The 19,801-nt window shown below is 32.7% G+C and overlaps 4 protein-coding genes across 5 annotated transcripts in view; 2 read left to right on the forward strand and 2 right to left on the reverse strand.

Annotated features, from left to right (window-relative positions):
* Positions 1-128, forward strand: part of LOC108744059 (solute carrier family 12 member 2-like) — a 39,056-nt gene extending 38,928 nt beyond the window's left edge. The window contains exon 17 of the mRNA XM_025973765.1: positions 115-128. Coding sequence (XP_025829550.1) covers positions 115-128 — 14 coding nt within the window. The remainder of the gene's footprint in view (positions 1-114) is intronic.
* Positions 111-9,300, reverse strand: LOC108744060. The gene is made up of 6 exons (XM_025973795.1): positions 8,866-9,300; positions 6,258-6,419; positions 5,127-5,395; positions 3,059-3,300; positions 1,866-2,196; positions 111-262 (listed from the first exon to the last, which is right to left on the reverse strand). Exons 1-6 carry the CDS (start codon positions 9,074-9,076, stop codon positions 182-184), a joined length of 1,296 nt encoding a protein of 431 aa, XP_025829580.1. The 5' UTR covers positions 9,077-9,300; the 3' UTR covers positions 111-181.
* A 1,683-nt stretch (positions 9,301-10,983) lies between these two features.
* On the forward strand, positions 10,984-12,210 carry LOC108744061 (lisH domain-containing protein FOPNL). Its single transcript, XM_025973766.1, has 4 exons — positions 10,984-11,095; positions 11,176-11,379; positions 11,807-11,871; positions 12,178-12,210. Exons 1-4 carry the CDS (start codon positions 11,062-11,064, stop codon positions 12,208-12,210), a joined length of 336 nt encoding a protein of 111 aa, XP_025829551.1. The 5' UTR covers positions 10,984-11,061.
* An 848-nt stretch (positions 12,211-13,058) lies between these two features.
* LOC108744112 (axin) overlaps positions 13,059-19,801 on the reverse strand; it is a 35,826-nt gene continuing 29,083 nt past the window's right edge. Inside the window, exons 7-15 of one of the 2 annotated variants that reach the window (XM_025973783.1) lie at positions 19,703-19,797; positions 18,811-18,957; positions 17,570-17,831; positions 16,945-17,138; positions 16,709-16,882; positions 16,459-16,644; positions 15,777-15,968; positions 15,456-15,674; positions 13,059-15,306 (exon numbers count right to left, since the gene is read on the reverse strand). In XM_025973783.1, coding sequence (XP_025829568.1) covers positions 15,180-15,306; positions 15,456-15,674; positions 15,777-15,968; positions 16,459-16,644; positions 16,709-16,882; positions 16,945-17,138; positions 17,570-17,831; positions 18,811-18,957; positions 19,703-19,797 — 1,596 coding nt within the window. In that variant the 3' untranslated portion in view covers positions 13,059-15,179. The remainder of the gene's footprint in view (positions 15,307-15,455; positions 15,675-15,776; positions 15,969-16,458; positions 16,645-16,708; positions 16,883-16,944; positions 17,139-17,569; positions 17,832-18,810; positions 18,958-19,702; positions 19,798-19,801) is intronic. The other variant, XM_025973784.1, reaches the window with a different exon arrangement.

Consider the following 19,801-nt stretch of genomic DNA (forward strand, 5'->3'; position numbering starts at 1 on the left):
GGAAGCGTAATGACTCTTGCACTTACCTATCGTGTTTTATTATTTTATCTAATATACTGTACATATTCCAAAATATTAACGAAATAATTTATTAATTGAATAAAAAATACATAGAAATGTCTCACTAAAAAACACTTTGTATTGTTTTTCTATCTTCGAGGGAATTGTTACATTCAACTTTTCAGAACCATCCAGAAAAACCGGGTTTCGGACATTCACTTGGAGGAGTTCTAGGAGGAGAATAATGGAAGGGAGAAGTTTCCTAGAAAAATTTAACAAATTAATAGACATTTAAATCGTCAAAATTATAGTATAATTTTATTTTGAAATCAAAAATTGGTTGCGATTAATAAACAACAACATTTTAATTATATAATCGTGTTTTGGTGGGGGATCATCGAGTTGGGCACTTTTACCTGACAAATATCGGATAATCTTGGAGTTGGGCACCCTGAGTTATTGAATTAATGATAGCTTTTGTTGTTATTATTGCAGCATAATTAATACAAAGCATTGTTTATGCGTATTTCACACTTCAGCTTTATTCCATGGTAAAACAGGCACTATTATTCTTCTTGCCGCGTACATATTCGTTCTTATGCAGTCCAAACTCTTGCAAATGATGAAGAGATTCTTTTAATTTACTGTGAATCACTTTCGATGGTTTAGTATGCACATCTATTGTAGCTTTTCTTTAAGCGAAATTGCTCACTATTTGTCTAACTAAATTATGTTCTGGTGGGTGGTTGTGCTCCAATTCACTTTTTAAAACACTTTCATAGTTTGGAGGTTGTGTTACTGATGATGAGAAGCTTCTGAGTTTTTATGCCGTGGTCGAAATCAGATTTCAGACGTTTCGCCATGCTTAATAAATGGCATCTTCAGTACTTCACGAAGTATAATCGGCGGCTAAATTGTTAATATGGGATCTCAGGCGTGCTTTTATAATAGTCTCATGTTTCGTTCCTGTAGGTTGCACCCTTGTTTGTTTGTTTCTAAGCAGTGTTTTCCAGGCTCTGTTTATCTTTAATCCATCGGATATTGTGAATTTTCTCTCCTAGCTAAATTGTAACAGCCTAACGGGTGTACTAACACTTGCCTACCTCCGAAGGAGATCCTGTATCTTTCCTTCCAAGAATATTCTGTCAAAGCGGATTTGTCTGGTTGGTGTAACCACAAATGTCTTTCGTGTTCGTTTTTTCCTTATTGCAATTGTGCGTTTCATCATGCCTACGTATATCTTGTCCAAACAATCTCCACAATGAGTTATGTAGACTCCTGGTATATGTAGTGGATTTAGTTAGTCTTTAGGGTTTCATAGTAACTGGCGTATCTTCGTCGTAGGTGTGAAAATCGTCCAAATTCCATTTTTATCCGATCCGTTACGTTGTGGATGTATGGCAAAGTTGTAGTGATCATGGTTGACTCCTCCTTGTGTTATTGCTTCTTTTGGAACACCTCCACAAAATATCACCGTTTTCAAATTACTTTCCGAAGGATAACTTATAATGGTTTACAACCAACTTTTCACTAAATACTATTTGAGTTGCCATTGTTGCTAGCCGTTCCAATATAAAATCAGAATATAATACTAATGGTAATTGCTCTATTTATTTTCTTAGTAAGTAACCCAGTTACTTATCATCGCTGTATACCTTCTTACAGAGCGGTGGGGAGTGGTTAATCCTCCCCATCTGCGTTTGGTGCCCAATTCGAAACTATTTTGACAGACTAGCTGTATTCGGTTTTAGTCAAAGTTATTGAAGATAATTATAAAACCCCCTTGTTTATGAAAAAGTCAAGAAGGTTGTAGCTCCCCAATTAGGTAAATAAGTAAAGTAACTACTAAAAAAAGTTTTTGTTACCTGAGGTACTTTTGGTCGGCTAAAGTCCCATTTCTTCTTTTTAACAGCAGTTTTCTTTTTCTTAACTGACGCTAAGGATGCTTGCGAAGATACGCTACCAGACAATGGAATTTTAGCTTTATCACCACTTACAAGAGTTTCCGCGCTTTCTAAATCGACTTCTCTTGCGGCAGTTACATTCCATGGAGGTTTCTTCCGAACTGCCGTTTTAGGTCTCCTGCTTTTATCTGCTTTTCCTTGAGTACATTTTCGTTTCTCCTTATCCATATTCATGGCTACCGTTTCACCACAAATCACAGTCTTTTCCAAAGTTTGATTCAGGTCATCCAATCTAATTTATAGGGGAAATTTTGAGATTTTTTCTTTTGCATTTACCTATATTCCAAATTTTATTGAATATATTAACATATAACTATTACCAAGAGCGATTTTTTAACTACACTTGAATCTAATACTATTATTTTAAATTGTCTCTCTTTAGATAATTTTACGTCTATCTAAGCGCTGTTTGTCTTATATGCACCAAAAGGGATGATTCCAAAGGAACCGAATCAAACATAGAAGGTATATAAAGATTTGTCTTCGTTGGTCGAATTTAGTGGCTATAACCTTATCAAGAATATTTCGAATGTTAAGCTATGGCCTAACCAAAAACATTTAATGTTTATGAATTCCATGTTAAACAAAAATGGGGATTTAAATTTTTTAAACTAATTCAGCAATTTTCAATCAAAGTACAGGTCTGACGAAGGAAGCTGGCGAGCGGTCGCGCAGGTACATGCCCATTTCTGACCTATTTGGGTAAGTCACTTGGAACCAATACACAAATAAGCTTTCAGTAGGCGTAAATTATAGTATTAATATAGTTAGGACAGTAGCGTACTAGAAAATAATGTAAACATGACTTATCAAAAAGAAAAAATTGACCTATTGCTTTTGTTTTATAGTTAGTTTTCACATTCACTCTCATCATGGGAATCTCTATCACTGTCACCATCAGCAATTAGTTCTTCTGTTTATATGTCTATTACTTGCTCACTGGTCCCTATTTTTAAATATTTAATCTACGCCCCTGATAGGAATACTGAAGAATGAGGGCTGCAATCGTTATACCTAAAACTGCCTACTTTTGCCACCGCGCATCCACGCCTTTTAAAATTTCCGTCAGCTTCCAGCGTCAGGCCTGTATCTACCTGTCTTTAAGTTGAGTTTCTTCATTTACTAGTTCACACCGTCTTCTTTCAACCTCTTGTTCTGTTTCAGCTGCTTTCTCCAGTTCTGATTTCTGCAAATTCTTAACTTCTCTTAATCGTTTTTGCAATCTTCTGTTTTCATTCTGTAACCGTTCACCTTCAGCTCTCAGCCATTCCATCCTGTGGAAAGCTTCCTGTTTCCTAATATTTTCTTCTTCATCGTCTGACTCTGATAACTTTTCCTTAATATAAAAAATAGAAAATCTCTTATAGGTGTAGGTATTTACTTTAGCATTAGGCAAGCAACTAGATGCGCTTTATTGTCTCTTGTAATATACATGAGTAGATTATGTGTCAGTTAGCGGCGCTACGGAAGTGTCATAACGAAAACTGAATTAAATAGTAAATTTTTGCGGATGCGGAAGCGTAATGACTTTAGGTGACTCCTTAATGTAACGGTTGTGCGCCCTTTTCCGAATATTTTGTTACAAATTTTGCATTTAACATTTACATCGTTGATATCAACAAAATAAACCCAAATGGAACTTCTTTTTGTCTTCAAAATTGCACTTTAAACTTAAAATTTATTATATTGAAAATAAATAAACGCTATAACTGTAATTACACAGGTCTGCGATAAAAAAGTTTTTTGTATAAATTTATCTTAACCATGTAAATGTTGGTCTATATTTTGCAAATATAAACTTTGTTTTAACGTATCACATTTTTTTTGTATGTAGATTAATATATGTATATATATGTAGCTCTTTGAATCGGCAAATTTATTTGTTTTTTCACAAAATTCATTTTATAGTTTATGTTTCTATTTAATACTCTCTGACTGAGCATTATATTGTCTTTTACTTTATTTTATATAGTCTGAAAGTTTGTAAAGGTATTTCGACTTGGCCAACGGTGATTATTTCATGTTTAGATATCGAGGACATGATTTATATAGGTTTTAAGCACATAAAAAAATCGTAAGGAAACAAAAAATTACTTTTTAAGAAAAAAGTCAATTCAAAAATCACGTTTTTTTTGTTTATTTTCGATTTTTCCATGCTTTAATATTGTCGGAGGTATTTTTAACCAACACCATCGAAAGAGCATCGTTAAAAACATAGAAACACTGGTTATCGAATATTTTTTCGTCGCACTCATTACGTGCAAGGGTTCAAATGGAAATGTGTTCTCTGAGCATTTATGGATTAATGTGACGTGGTATAAACCGTATGAGTATCGTTTTCTATTACTTTTAAGACAATTACGACAAATATTAACAATTTAAGAAGAAAACTTTTCAAAAAAAAATTTCGCAGACCTGTGTTATTATTAGAACTGGCTAATGGGGAGTTGAAAGTCCTGGACGTTTTTAGATTAATGTAGGAAACCAATAATAGAAAAACATTTGGAAAATATCAACATACGAAATACTAGCAAACAGATTAAAACCTAAACGATAATAAAGTATTTACACCGATACAATAAGTTTTTGACTTGTCTTTTTGTTCCGATATATTAGTTTTCAAAAAGACGATAAATAACATTTTGTTAGAAAATACCACAAATGGCGCGGTAAACGCCATCTGTAGTACGATGCTACATTTTGGGATGACGTATGCTCCAACAATATCCATTTAAATATATGGATATCTCCTTGCTGAAACGAATCCCGGCGTAGCTAACATAAACGTGATAGGCTCGTTACCATAATCAAATAAAATAATTCGAAGTGGTCTGCATTCTGTTGAATCTGCCAGACGCGGATCGCGATTTCGATCTTTTTGGATCTCATCAGCGCATCGCAGGCAGCTCCGACAGAACACAGACGCACTGTTAAGACAGCAGGTAAAAGTTCGTCTGTGTTCTGTCGGAGCTGTCTGCGATGCGCTGATGAGATCCAAAAAGATCACTTCGAATTATTTTATTCAACATTTTGTTAAGTTTCGATAAGCTTCCGTTATAAAAATTCGGAACCAGACGCGGAAACGGATGTGAAAATGTATGCGGAATTTCCGTAATCACGAAAGCGGAAGCAGAGGTCTGTTAAAACACTAGCGTCAATTACCTCCGGAATTGGTAGAACTAATGCAAGATAACCGGGATCTCTAAAGTATCGTTCAAAATCGAAATCTGGTACGTGGTAGAAAATTTCATCTATACTTCGCATCATTTTATCTGAATATTGGGTATGCTTTTCCTTGTAGCCACTCATCAGCTGAATTTGTTCGTTTGCAAGGACATCGCTGACATCCTGAGTCATTGTTTCATAAACCTTTTTGGCCATCCTTCTGAAACTGGCCAGTTCAGCATCCATTACAGTTCTTAGGAAATTTCCTAAAAACTTGGCAAAATTAAAAGGGCGTGGCATGATAGTACCTCGAGTACAGTAAAAGTTCCTTATTCACGGTTTCCTTATTCGCGGGTGAAAAAATTGTAATCCATTTCCTAAATTTGCGGCTAAAAATTTCATTATTCGCAAACGCAATCGGTAAACAGAAAAGGATTCGGTGTCATTTATTAAGGGGATTGACATCAATAGACTGCTCGAGTCTAGTGTGAATTTTTCGGAAAACATGGGTTCCTATTCTCAACATTGTGTTTTAATGCTGCGAGGTAAATATGTGATTTTTTGTATGGTAACAGACAAAGGTTCACACTAACTCGGTACGTTTTCGGTTTTTAATAATACGGTCATTAATAGCTTTTACAAGTGCTTAAAGTTGATGCTTCTTGTAGGACACGTATTTTCAATAGAAATTAAAAACATATAAAATGGCCATCGACAGGCTTTAGAATAAAGCATTATCTATCTTACTACAAAATTTAAAACCACTGTTCCAAACATTAAACTCATGATATCTAGAACCGATAAGCATGTTTTTACTCTACGGCGCGTGCAGTACTGAATCCCCTTAATGTATCGGCATCTTGTGAGTATGTACTGTTGGCTCGTGCCGAGGCGACTTTTATAAAAGATGTAACCGAATGGACTAATTCAAAATAAGAAAAAATCACTAATTTTTTTGATTTAAATTTGTCTAAGGGTGATTTTAACGATTAATTTTAATTGCGATAAATTGATTTTATTCTGATACATATTGGTTTTATTTTGTACGTATCTGCTATGATTCCATACTACTATTCCATATCCACGGTTTCTGTATACTCCGCGAGTAAAGAGCTTTTACTGTATTACCTTTATCGCCAGTATAGGGGGATATTAGTCCAACGAATTCCTGAACTGTTATATTTTGTCCTTTTGTGGTTTTAATAATTTCTGCAATTTTCTTCATGTCTTCACCCTCAGGAACTACTCTTCTAGCCGTTTTCTTTCTCCATTCTATCAGCTCCTTTTGGCCTTAAATAGGTCCGTATTTATATTTCAGTTAAATAGTTTACTGTTTTTATATTTCATTTTTAAATAATTTTCAATTTTTTCTTTAATAGGATTTGTTTTCCATTACCGCGAAGAACGTAAAAAGCGTTTTATGTCATCAAAATAGTACCAAATTAAAAGCAAAATTATTGCTGTAGTCAGATTAATATGTATATTAAATACCATACTTTTAATTTTGATAAGTTGTCAAAAAAAGTACACCGATTAAAAACGATCTAGTCACCCATTAGTTTTCGAAGAACAAAAATATTTTTAAAAAATCCCACATGTACCGATTACCTGTAAGTACATATCACAACCATTAAAAAGGTCTTTAAAAGCAAAATAGGTTTTAGTTTTTGCAGGCTTGGTTTTAGTCATATTAAAAAATGCAAAATCAAGATTGTGACTGAATTAACAAGGGCAAGGTCAACCTGCAAGGATCCTGCTAATTAAAAAGAAAAATCTTCATATATTCGACGTCGATGTGTGCAGATTTGTCACTTGTATCATAAGAAAAATCACCCAAGAAGACCAGAAAGAAATCTCTATTCATTTTGCAATTAATCATCCAATTTTAATGCGATTTATGCGATAATTTGCCTATTTTTAGGTATACATATATATTTGATAAAAATCGTAGTATTCTATAAGTCTGAACAGATTTTAGGATTATAGACGTATAGTTGTGTCTGGATATCCTGAATTTAGAAAATTACTCTGTTACGACTGTAACCCTTAGAATAAGAATAGTTTCAGACATGGGGAACAAAGGGGAATATGTATATCAATTTATGTGTAATTAAAATAAACAATTAACATGTTAGAAATTATGACTTAATTCAATTTTAACGCAGTGGAATTAGGAGTAAAGCAGTAACCACGAAAACATGTCACACTATGAGAGCTTGTATCTTCTAAAGCAACAATAAACTAATGAATCCGATGAAAGTATTTCAATCTTAAAAAAAAAAACTTTTGGGTGTTTCATTCCCACCAGCCAGTAATGCTGGTGGGCGGGCAGTCCCTCCGGACTACGCCGGAAGGTAGGGCGGAAGACCCTCTTCAGCCTGCTTTCAGGAATCGTGAGAATGGGTGGGTGGTGGTTCGGGTGAGAATGATGAGACGGACGAAATGAAGACAGAAGAGAATGAAGATTATCTGTGGAATAATACTGCCTCGGCATTTGCCTAAGTAATCCAAGGAAATCACAGAAAAACTTGGACCAAGGCAGACGGACCCGGTATTGAACCGGCGTCCTCCCGAATGCTAAGCATTGGTCTAAACCTCTAGGCCATGCCGCTCGGTTTTTCAATTTTTCAATACCAGAGACCTTTATAACTACAAATTCACAAAATTCCACGAATCCATGAATTTTAAAAAACACATACCTACTGTACCTACCTACCTACTCACTTTTCTGTTATAGCACCGAAAAATTTAACTAGATATGAAGAGAAAAGGTTAGAAGCCTTCGAAATGTGGTTATAGGCGAATGATGAGGATAATGTGGGTAGAAAAGGTTAGAAATGAAGAGGTATTAGAAAGAATAGGAGAACAGAGGACTCTATGGAAGTCAATAGGGAATAGGCGAGATAGGTTAGTAGGACACCTTCTCAGGCATGAAGGTCTAGTCAGAGACATATTAGAGGCAGAAGCAGGAGTTAGGAGGGGTAGAGGTAGACCTAGATTAGATTACTGTTCGCAAATAGTTAAGGATATGGGGTTGCTCTAGCTTTAGGTAAATGCGAAAATCAGCGCAGGATAGGAAAGAGAAGAAGTACGTGTCCAACCAATCTTAGGACTGACGACCTTGTGATGATGATGATGATGAATGTGAATAGAACCATTTTTGTAGAACACGAATCTTTCTTTCTTCAAGAGAGCATCATCATCATCATAAGGTCGTCAGTCCTAAGACTATTTGGACCTCCACTCTGTCCTATCCTGAGTTAATCTTCCCTGCGAACAGTAATCTAATCTAGGTCTACCCCTACCCCTTCTAACTTGCGTTTCTGCCTCTAATATGTCTCTGACTAGACCTTCATGCCTGACTATTGACTTCCAAGAGAGCACATATAATCTAAAATTAACAGTGGAAAGAATAGAGCGATTTAAAGTGACGCTCGAATTGCTTGTTAATGTTTGTGACAAACCCATTTTGTAAAGCATGAAACATACTCCTGACCTTCTTAAATAATAAAACAATGAAAAAATATATTAGATATAGCACTACATCTTATATTATATACTTTCTATTTTATTTTTTTCCTGAATTGCCAGCACCGTAATTCATTTAGAAATCAATCAGTTCAAAAACTGGTACCAAAATCATAATTTTAAAAATTCCCGTCTTTGTGATTTCCATGTGTACAAGACTACCCCAAATTTATGAAAATTTAGAAACCCTATATAAATACAATATTACCTTGTGTCAGTTCTTTAACTTTCAAGGGAATACTAAGTGGCGGCAGTTCAAATTCTTTCGGTGCAGCTGGTGGAGCAGCTGCTTTTTTTTCGCATACACTCTTCTTTGTTTGAACCTTAGTGGTACTTGTACCGGAAGCACCGTATTGCGGTTTTTTCCTTACGGCCGGAGGCGGCGGCCGTTTATCAACTTTTTTTGGTTTACAGGCCATCGTAATTTTATTTCAAAATCAATGACGCACTTGCCAGTTACAATGAATCACGTGAAAGTACCTTTACGAATAATTTACATGGTCTAATTTTGCTTAATGCTGAATTAATATCGCATGTTTAACAGACGAGACACATTAAAAGTATTGTAAACAGTAAGCAGGGTAAACTAATGTATATAACTACCATTTTTACTAATTTCGAAAAATGACATAATTTAAAATGAAGGAAGGTAACTGGGATAGCGATCATTCTTTTTTATCCAATTACGCGACAGCAAAAAAAGGGTTGTTTTCCACTCTCATCTGAGTATGCAGATATATTTTCGAAAGCATTTTAATGGCTGAATGGACTTTAATCAACAATCAATTCGTGTAAACGTAAGTAATGCGATGGTTGAAAGTTAGACCAAAATGGCGGCCATAAAATAGAAAATGACGGTTCATAGGTACCATTTTGAGTGGCATACATATCAATGAACAAGTCTTTCAAAATGTAGATGATGTTTCCTAGACTATTTTACATTCATACGTTCCGTTTGAAAGTTGTATAGATAGGACCTCTTTAGATACATTTCTTACGATTAAATACAAACTTAAACAAATCTTCATAGAGACCTATAGGTCTCATTAAAACAGTCTTTAAACAGGAACTAACAAAAGTAAAATCTAAAAAGTCGTTAACAAAAATTTAAATAAAAAAGTCAATAAAACTCAATATACCTACCTTCTCATTCCTTGTTACATGATTAAATGAGTCGTTTTTATTCTGAACTTTACTCGCTCCTAAAAGCACACCCTTTATATGGTACATAATTCTAACTGGTAAGGAACCCTGATGAAAACTGCCCCAATGTACTCACAGATGGTTACTGAAAAACATTGAATATGGTCCACCTTGACATGAATCGTTTGTTACACGTATTATCCGTACCAAATCATTCTTAATCTGATTTTATTTTGTATATATACGTACAATATAATAATTTTATTACTTTATGTTACTAGAATTTTTTATTAACAGTATTTAAGTATTTAGAAATATGCCATAAAAATTATTTGAACATTTAAAAGAAATCAAAAACTAAAACATACTTTAAAAGATAGCGAAGCTTTTCGTATGTATTTTAATTATTTAGCAATGGTCTTTACTTACAAATATTGAACAGTTCTTTTTAATTTTTAAAAGTAAAAAGAGCAATTTCATGATATATATACGTGAAAAGTTTGGCAATTAAATTATTTAAATTAATGAAAGATTGGTGTAAGTCTGTAAAATACATCCAACCAATGTCATAAATTATCCTATATGCTGCTACTACTTAATTACATATACAATCATGCACTATTTTTTCTACTATTATACATTTCTTCATATTACCCTCATCCAAATATTATTATTTTTTGTTTTTTCTTTTCAATTTTTTTACTTCTTTCTATTACTTTACATCACACCAGTGTACAGGGACATATAGTGCCTCCTTGCTGGAAGATTTTGTATACTGATAGTATCAAATTGTACTAATGTAGTTTTATATTATGTATAGCATAACATGGCGAAATAAATAAATTAATTGTGGTAAATGAAAAGCATTTTCCTACTTAAATTTTGTTCAAACAAAACACATAGAGTTTGATGTTTTTAATAAGTGTAACTACCTCTCTCTAGTAGCCTAACAACTATACTTCAAAAATATGTTGTCTAGTAAAACTTAGATTAAAATCGGGAGACATTAATTTATTAATAGTGGAAATAATTTAAAATTGATTACTCTATATTGCACCAGCTTGCAGTTGAATAAGTTAATAAGTCTCAAAATTTTACAAAAAAGGACGCTTTTATTATAGCAATTTCGAAACACTATATATTAAATAGGTAGATGGACATTTACTTATCCTTCTTGTATCCATGCGACGAAGTTCCACTACAAACAATCGTAATTATGTTTTTCCTGTCACACATCATGATAATATGCTTTTACTTATAAATGACTGAATCAACCGAAGAAGAATTACTAGAAGGTATCTAAATATTTATTCTTATAATATTAGGTTACTAAAAGAATAATAGCAAATTTATTCGGTTTGTTTTATATATTTAGCAATTAAAGAGTCCCTCAAAAATGATGGGAGACTCGACAGATACAAAGCAGAGCTTCGCACAGCTGTTTTATCGATTCTTAACAAAAGTCCACCCCAAAACGAACAACCCCATATTCCTGAAGAAACGAAATTAATCAATGATCTGATAAGGGAATATTTACAATGGAATGGGTATAAATATTCTGATGAGATTCTAGCTGTAGGTAAAGAACTTTTCGAGTTTTGAAATTTTACTGTTATCTGCTGTTTTGTAACTATTTATTAATAGTTCTTATCTTCATTAATGGAGATTTACTAAGCAAGATGAGAAAATATCAAACAATTTTGGTTTAATATTTTAATAATTTATAATTTCTAGTAATCCTTATGGTAGTGATTGTTCTATACCTATTGTACTTATTACAAATTTAAATCATCATCTTGTGATTAATATCTTACTTTAACAACATAAAATCAGATCATTTAATATTTTATTGACCTACTCAATAGCGAACAATTTAATTTATTAAAAAAAGAAAATCAACTGTAGTCATTCATGAAAACTCTTTTCCTTCGTTTAGAAACCTGTAATTTCCACTTTATGGTTTAGTAAATTGTTCTAGTTAATGTAATTTTAATTTTACTTTGTAGAGTCTGGGCAAGAAGACAATCTGATTATTAGAGAGGCTTTGGCAGCCAAATTGGGAGTTNTACCTGTAACAATAATTACTTCGTTAAGTACTTGTAAATATAAAACTTTAATTAAACATATTATTTCAACGTAAAGTAAGAAATAAAAAAAATAACAAAATAAAACAAACCATAAATAATTTAGTTGGTTCCTATTTTCAATTTTATAGATATTAGTAAAATATGTACTATTAGTATTTCATAAAATAGAAACTTAACAATTGTAAAATGTTTATATGCAATTGTAGTTTTTCCCAAATTAATAGAGACGTGCTTTTAAAGTTCTTTGTTAAAACATAAAAACCGATTAAGTTAACTAATTGTAAATTAAGATTAACTTCTTCTTTAAGAAGCTGTATCCTTAACAGAAATTTGGATGTAGTCCATGTCAAATCAAAGATATTGACATTCTATGTTCATTAATGTGTTTTTTTAGTTACACATTTTTATGAAATAAAAACTTCAGCCGCGTTAAGCGATTTTTGGTAGGGGAAACACCGACATATTACTGATGCTAAGACATGTTGCAGCAGACTAGCGCACGCGCAGCCGTTTCCATACACGTATACGCATATATATATACTAATACACTGAATATACTTCAATGTACGTTTTGCGCGTTTTGGATGAGTAAAATCTTTTGAGTTTGCGTCACCGATATACTATAATAGCGGTAAGTAAAGTCAATATGACCACATTTTCAAATTATGAAATTTTAATTATCGATACTATAATTAACTGAAAAATTAAAAAATATTAGTGTTATGCCAAACTTTTAAGCTTTCAGTTCTGTCAACATCTAAACTGACCATGTTAAATATCTAATATGGTGTATTAGAATAATTAAATCTTACCTTATAATAATTAAAATATACATCTGATTACGCTGTTTTTAAATGGCAAGTCTATAAGATTAATAGTGTGTTCAAGTATGTGTTTAATTGTATTACCTGTCCTTAGAGAATGCCCCGTAAATATTCAAGGTGAGTTTTGTTGATCTGTAAGTAAACACTAATAATTATACATCAAAATTACACTTTTTCAAATATCCTTGTTTGGACAGTTAAAAATAGTAGAAAGATTAAATGAAACTACTTTTCTTCTACTTCGGTGCGATAATTACAACTACTCGAATCATGACCAGTTTTGACACTAAACTGAATTGAACACACATCACTTATTACTAGTAAAAACTTTAAATAAAACGGTCATCTTGATTTTCATTTTATTTGCAAAATACTTAGGACAAAACAAAACATTTTCCGTAAAAGAAAACGAGGTACAATGTACAAACAATCTGATGAACAAATTAAGTGTATGCTTATTAAGTTACTTTCAAAGTAGTAAACCAAAAATGTCAGAAAACAAGATTAAAACGAAAAATGGTAAATCCTGAATTCCTTTTGCTTGTACTTTTCTGACATTTTGGTCTGTACTGCTCTTTTTAAGTGACGAGGAAAACGCGTCTGTTAATGGCACATTTTCTTCTTTCCATCCGAAAACTATAACGAAAAGTTATACTAAAATACTGAAATGTGTATGATAATGAAAAAATACTCTATAAAAAAATAATGATCTGAAAACAACTATAAATAGAAAATATCTACAAAATTAACAATTAACGAAAGGGTCATATTTACATCAACTTGCACACTTTTTCAGTAAATGTTTTGAAATATTTTTAAGTCAAAATTATTAAGAACTTTATTACATGGTATTTGCTTACGAATTTCAGTTGCCTTTAAATATTTATTTATTCTATTGTAAGAGTACATTTTCGATTCAAAACATCTAAAGAAAATCATATATTTCATTTTGACATGACCCCTGAAAATTAATCGAAAAAAATGTTAAGTAAACGTTTCATATATTTTGAAAACGGAATCTAAAATATTTAAATAATAATTATTTGTCATTCTTTTAAAAATGGTATTAACATTGGTCTATAGAAAAATACCATCTAGCTTAAATAATTTACAGTTTCTATAATTAATAAAATCAGTTGGCAAAAATACTTTTCATATATAAAAAAAAGAAATGAGGTATACAGAGTGTTATAAACTACACGATAAAAATTAAAGAGATAATAGCAACGTTTGACAAATATGAAATGCTGATCCATTTGAAGCCATATTAATAACAATGTTTCATAACGATTAATAATTTTTTATATACTTTGTTTCTGATATTGAATTTTTTATTTATAACGATCAATTGACCTGGTTGAAATTTAAGTCGAAATTAACTGAATTTGCTATGTAACTTTTAAATAAATATGAAACATCCAAAATTGATTTGTATTCAAAATAGTGAAAATGATGTAACCTAATCTTTAATAAGTTGATTTTGGCGGCGGGACGAAAGAAGCCGAGGAGTTACGAAACTGACCACATAAAGCGTTGTTCCCTGCAAGAGCGTCGTCCCGTCTTGCCATCTTCGATAAGCTTGCTAAAAATTGTTTCCAACCAAAAAACTGTACGACGTTCTCAGATGCCATAAATATAAGTACTTAATGAGAGCACTTTAATAGAAACACATAGTTTGTGGCTTCAAATGAACAATTCGTATTCCATATCGAAACGTATAAGAAAATGACCGATTAAGGAACTTTGAAAAACTAAACACGACAAGAAAATAAAAAGAAAGACGCACGAAAGGCACTTGATTTGCACCTGCTGTCAACAATCGATCGGTAATCTAATAATATAATTGTGGTTTATGTTTCTGCCAAGCTTTTTTTATTTCACATGTATCATATGTTTATATAACAGGGCAGTATCACCTACTCAGTTTTTCAATTTGAAAAGCTTGCGGGCATATACACAAAAACGTGTAATTAAAATGAAGATAAAGATTAATAGGATAAAGGAATCGTGAAAAAACGGCAGTGTACGCATGTGTCCATAATTGTGGTAGACGTGCTTTTAAAGTTCTTTGTTAAAACATAAAAACCGATTAAGTTAACTAATTGTAAATTAAGATTAACTTCTTCTTTAAGAAGTACATAAGTAAAAAATTAATTTATTTTTATTAATGTTAGCGCCTTTTGTTGTTTTTGCGGAATCGCAAAATAAAAATTAATAAATCACGTCGTGTAAGTGTTCGTGTGTAATATAATATATATAATTATGTATAGATATATACATAAACGAAACAGTACAGTATAATAGCAATAAATTAATCTAATAAACACGAGTCTTAAATAATTAATGTAAGTTTAAGAATTAGATAGTAAAAGGATTAGGTAGTTTCAAAAGAAAAATTACTACTACGCTTACGCGCCGCATTTTAACACGTTCGTTGTCGTTAATTCTTTAACTACGGATTAGTTTTTTCAGTCGATAGGCTTCACTTGCGCCATTATTTTGCCTTCCAGCAAAGGAACTATGTCAGAATCGTTACTAACTTCTTCTTGAATAATCTGGTTGTCCAGATCTTCACACTCCGTTTTAAAAAAGTACCTTAAAGAAACTCAAAGTCAGAACGCATAATTCATCAATACGCAAAAAGTTTAATGTAGTTCACATGTAGTTTCTCTATAAAAATTCAGTAAGTAGATACACATACGTAATATTATCTTTAATTAGCCTAACTGCAGTGATAAGCTTACCTGTAATTCCCCTTCTTCGGCAAGTACTCCTTAAATTGGCGTAGCGTGATTTGTCTCCCAGGTATTTTGACTCTGTATGGAAACTGCTCGTCACAAAACGAAAACACCACGGTGGTTACATCCTCTGAACCTACACCTGCAGACTTCGGACCTCTCGTCGACTTCCTCAATGTCGACTGACTGCTTTGCGCCATGTCCGGAAAGTACTTATTGGAACATCTGAAGAAATAATTCACCAAAAACCAAATAAATATTTTTACGGTTATATGCAGAGCAAATAATAAATAAAAAATCTTCTTATAGTTAGAAGGTATTATTCACCGTTGACGTGATCTCGTTCGAACGTCATCTTCCAGTCTTCTGCGGGCTTCTTCCAGTTGAATGGAGGTATTTGGGAGAGGCAAGGGAGGCATACTGGGATCGGCTACGAAGGGTTGAGCGGGCCCTAAACTACCTGAAACGCTACCACGCTCTAACGAGCTAGACCTGGAACCACTATACGTTTTTCGATACCTAAAAAGACAAAATAAAATAATTAAGACAAATATAAAAAATGGCATGTGTTTACATGATAGAGTGAAAACTAATTTTCCAATTTTAAAATATATGTATACATGCAATTATATTCGTGTTATATAATGCACTAGTTCGGTGAATTAACAATAATACTGATATTGTTATATAAAATTATTTATTGTTATTTTTGTATCGTGAAGTAATATTAGTTACAAAATAAACACTTATANATCAAAACGTTGTAAGAAATAATTACTATTTCATTTAAACAATTTTAAGCTCTAAATGTGAGTTAGCCAATATTCTTGAATTTTATTTGTTTTGAGTATAATTTTAAAAGTTAAAAAAGTAATAAAACACTGTAATTCAATAGCAACAATAAACGCGCCTAAAGAAGTTTTCACTTCAAAAATAACGATAGACAGGAATTTTACATTTAAGTTTAAATTTTACTTATTAAAAATTTAAGATATAAATTCACATTTACCTGCCATGTTTCCCAGACATTTCACTGTGGGTATGGCCAACTCCACGTCCACCTTTATCGGACTCCATTATCCAGGCCAATACCCTGCTGTCCTTTGCCAAGGCGGGGTGGGTAACGGGAGGTGTATCTGATACCACAGAGACTCCACTATCAGTCAAATCGGTCAAAGTTTTCTTTGACAACGATCTTAAAGAAAGGTAAAACATTTTTAAACGTTAATAATTTAAAGAAACTGGGAAATTTTCCAAACCTTCTGCTGGTTCCTCTGACAAATCTATCCCTCTCGTCACCATAATCAGGTACACTCTTTGACTTGACCATATGACCTTCAGGAAAGTCATGCACGTTTCCAGAATCACTGCTAAAGGTCGAAAACCCGTCCTTTTCTTTTCTTCGCGGTCGCTGATACACTTCTTGCGTCCATCTATTTGAGCAAAAACAGAAATAATGTAATTTCAGAAAGAATGAAAGAAAATGGAATTGTACCTCGGTTTACTTGGACTGGTAATGCCTGGTGATCTGGCGGGTGTTAAGTCGGAAAATACACGTGAAACGTGCTGATCTAGAATGTCTTGGTCGTTATCATCATCCACTTGAAGTTTTTCCCTAATGGCATTAGCCAATTCGCGGGATTGGAGGTTACTGATTCTAGTTTTGTCTTCTAAACAGGGCGTATCACCCTAATACCAGTAAAGGAAACGAGAGTTAAATTATGGATTAATTCACTGCACAACTGGAAATCACGTAGCTCGCACATATTTCCCAATAATTAGTACCCAAATGTATTCTTAAAAAGTAGACGAAGTATCTAACGGTTGGTTATAACTTTACAATGAACCCAAAATATTTCTTATGGAACATCTCCAGACATTGCCAGAAATCTGAGCCAAAAACATGCTCTCCTCCTGTTTTTCTGAAGCTAATTTTAAAATTATGAAAACAATGCGGTTTCTAGAAATTTTACCTAAAATTTTCAGGTAAGTTGTATCAAACACTCTATGTTTTGATGTTTTTAAGAAACTCCTGATTCCCTATTACCAAAACTGTTAATTTTGAGTGGTACTCTTGTCAATTGTCAACACAAAAATTAAGTCTTAAGCATTAGTCCTACCTCCATGAGTTTTCTGTTGAGTAATTCCTGAGATTCTTGTTCACGTTTAACCTTCTCGAGTTTTTCGATAAGCATCGGGGCAAACATGTCCGCGTACTTCTTTGGATCCATGGCCTGGTACTGGCGCGAATCTAAGCGTTGCGTGCGAGGTATTAGCGTCTGATGCATGTTCGTTTCACGATTTAACGCGGCCAATTCTTGCATTTGTCGCGACTGTAAAGCGGCCTGACGGCGAGAACTACGATGGACAGACCTTCCATCGCTAGAAATTTACAGACACAAAAAAAGATATTTTAAAACTCAAAATTCTAACAATAAGTAATTAAATGAATGTGTAAAATTAAATAGAAAAATTAGACGTTTCTGTGTCAAAATTATTTTTAGATTTTCATTTTGATGTTGATTTATTTATTTCAATAGACTTGGATAATGACCAAAAATACATATCTATCGTTAAATACTTTACCAAACAAGTACAGCACCATTTGGAGCAAACATACTTCTAAAATAACATGCACAAAGCTTCTATTTCAAATTATTTTTAAAACATGCCAACATTCCGAGTATACTATGGAAATAACAAATGTAAACGTGCGACAACGTACCTGGATAGGTCAGTAAAATAAAGAGATTTCTGTTAGTAGAAACAGCGACAATCTGAACTCTTATTACTTTAGATCATGTAATCCATTTATAGCCGACCTTAAGAAGTTATTAAAATAATTGTGTGAAATTGACATCATTGTTTCAGTCTATAAGTTTAAATTTGCTTCATAAAAAAGCTGCATTTAAGTGTGTTTCATAACTCAAACGGTTTAAGATTGAACGTTAATAAAAACATTTTTTCTCTGTCAGTAAAAGTCAAACATTACAGTAATATAATTCTGTAACGATTACATATTAGGAACTTACTGCTTGCAACACATTGCTGCTTTACCAAATCCTTTTTTTTTATCTACAAGGCCTGTATTGATCTAACAAAATAGACAGAAGATAGTATTTAAAGTATTTTCACATCTTTACAATTACCAATTAGCCTGATGTAAATTAAATTAGTTTCCAAATTGTCACCGTTAACAAAACCATAAATTTCCTACTTATTAAATACGCTGCTTTCTGTGTTAGTTTTTCAAGTTAGAGGACGTTAGAACCCATTCAATCCTGATCACCACTACTTAAAAGTGGGCGGAGCAACGTTGGGTAGGATGGGTTTGTTTCGTTGTCTTGTTTTCTATACTTACACTGAGCTATCGGTGAGCGACATATTATCGGACTCAGTGCGCGCATCGGAATGACTGCTAAGGGACTGTAACTCACTGTCCTGTCGAGAGACGGGGTTGTAGGAACTGTATGCGGCATGCGCGCCTAGGCCTCGGCACACGTTTATACTGCACCAGGTGATAAGATTAAAAAAACAGAACAAAAAAAAAAACGATCGCCGAAACCGACGAACAAACCAAGAATTGCACACCAATGGCAGTTTGGATTTACTGCACGACACCAAATCAAAACGTTGTAAGAAATAATTACTATTTCATTTAAACAATTTTAAGCTCTAAATGTGAGTTAGCCAATATTCTTGAATTTTATTTGTTTTGAGTATAATTTTAAAAGTTAAAAAAGTAATAAAACACTGTAATTCAATAGGCTCTAAAACTATAAGACCTTTAGATATTACAAAACATTTACTAATGTATGTAACTTTACTGTAGTAAAACAAGTGTGATTTTTATTCCACGAAAAGACGTATCAGGGGTAAATTTATTCACCTTTTAGTTTGGTAGATGATACAATATATACATACATAGTAACAGCAACATTAATATCGATTTATAATTAGATGTCAATATTCCAAATATTACTACAGTAATTTTAAAAAAAATTGATTTAGCTTACCATTTATTAAAAAAAAGATTAAATTCATGCAAAAACTCAACTCGTTTTAAGTAAAAAAAAAATAAATTACTAATATTTCTTTTAAACTTTACATAATAGGAATTATGTAATACTTCTGCACCAAAGATAATTCTTCATAATGTCTCAATAAACTATTGCAAAAAAAAATTAAAGCTCGCAATGAAGCTTTTGCTAACTAGAATGCAGCTAAATTTTATACAAAGAAACACAACATACCCTGCAAACGCTTCAGGTTTAGGCCTAACGTCTAGGGCTCTTCTCCTTTGAGTTACTAAAAGTATATCTTTTGTTAAACGTACGGGAACACCCATGTTT

This window comes from Agrilus planipennis, unplaced genomic scaffold (genome assembly GCF_000699045.2).
Source record: "Agrilus planipennis isolate EAB-ADULT unplaced genomic scaffold, Apla_2.0 scaffold18, whole genome shotgun sequence".
Lineage (NCBI taxonomy): Eukaryota > Metazoa > Arthropoda > Insecta > Coleoptera > Buprestidae > Agrilus > Agrilus planipennis.

Excerpts from the sequence above, each read along its gene's own strand:
- LOC108744060 (XM_025973795.1), bottom strand. The coding sequence starts at position 9,076 with ATGGCCTGTAAACCAAAAAAAGTTGATAAACGGCCGCCGCCTCCGGCC. Across the intron at positions 3,301-5,126 it reads TAGTTCTACCAATTCCGGAG|GAAAAGTTATCAGAGTCAGA; the intron begins GTAATTGACGCT and ends TTTTATATTAAG. Across the intron at positions 263-1,865 it reads GCCGACCAAAAGTACCTCAG|GAAACTTCTCCCTTCCATTA; the intron begins GTAACAAAAACT and ends AAATTTTTCTAG.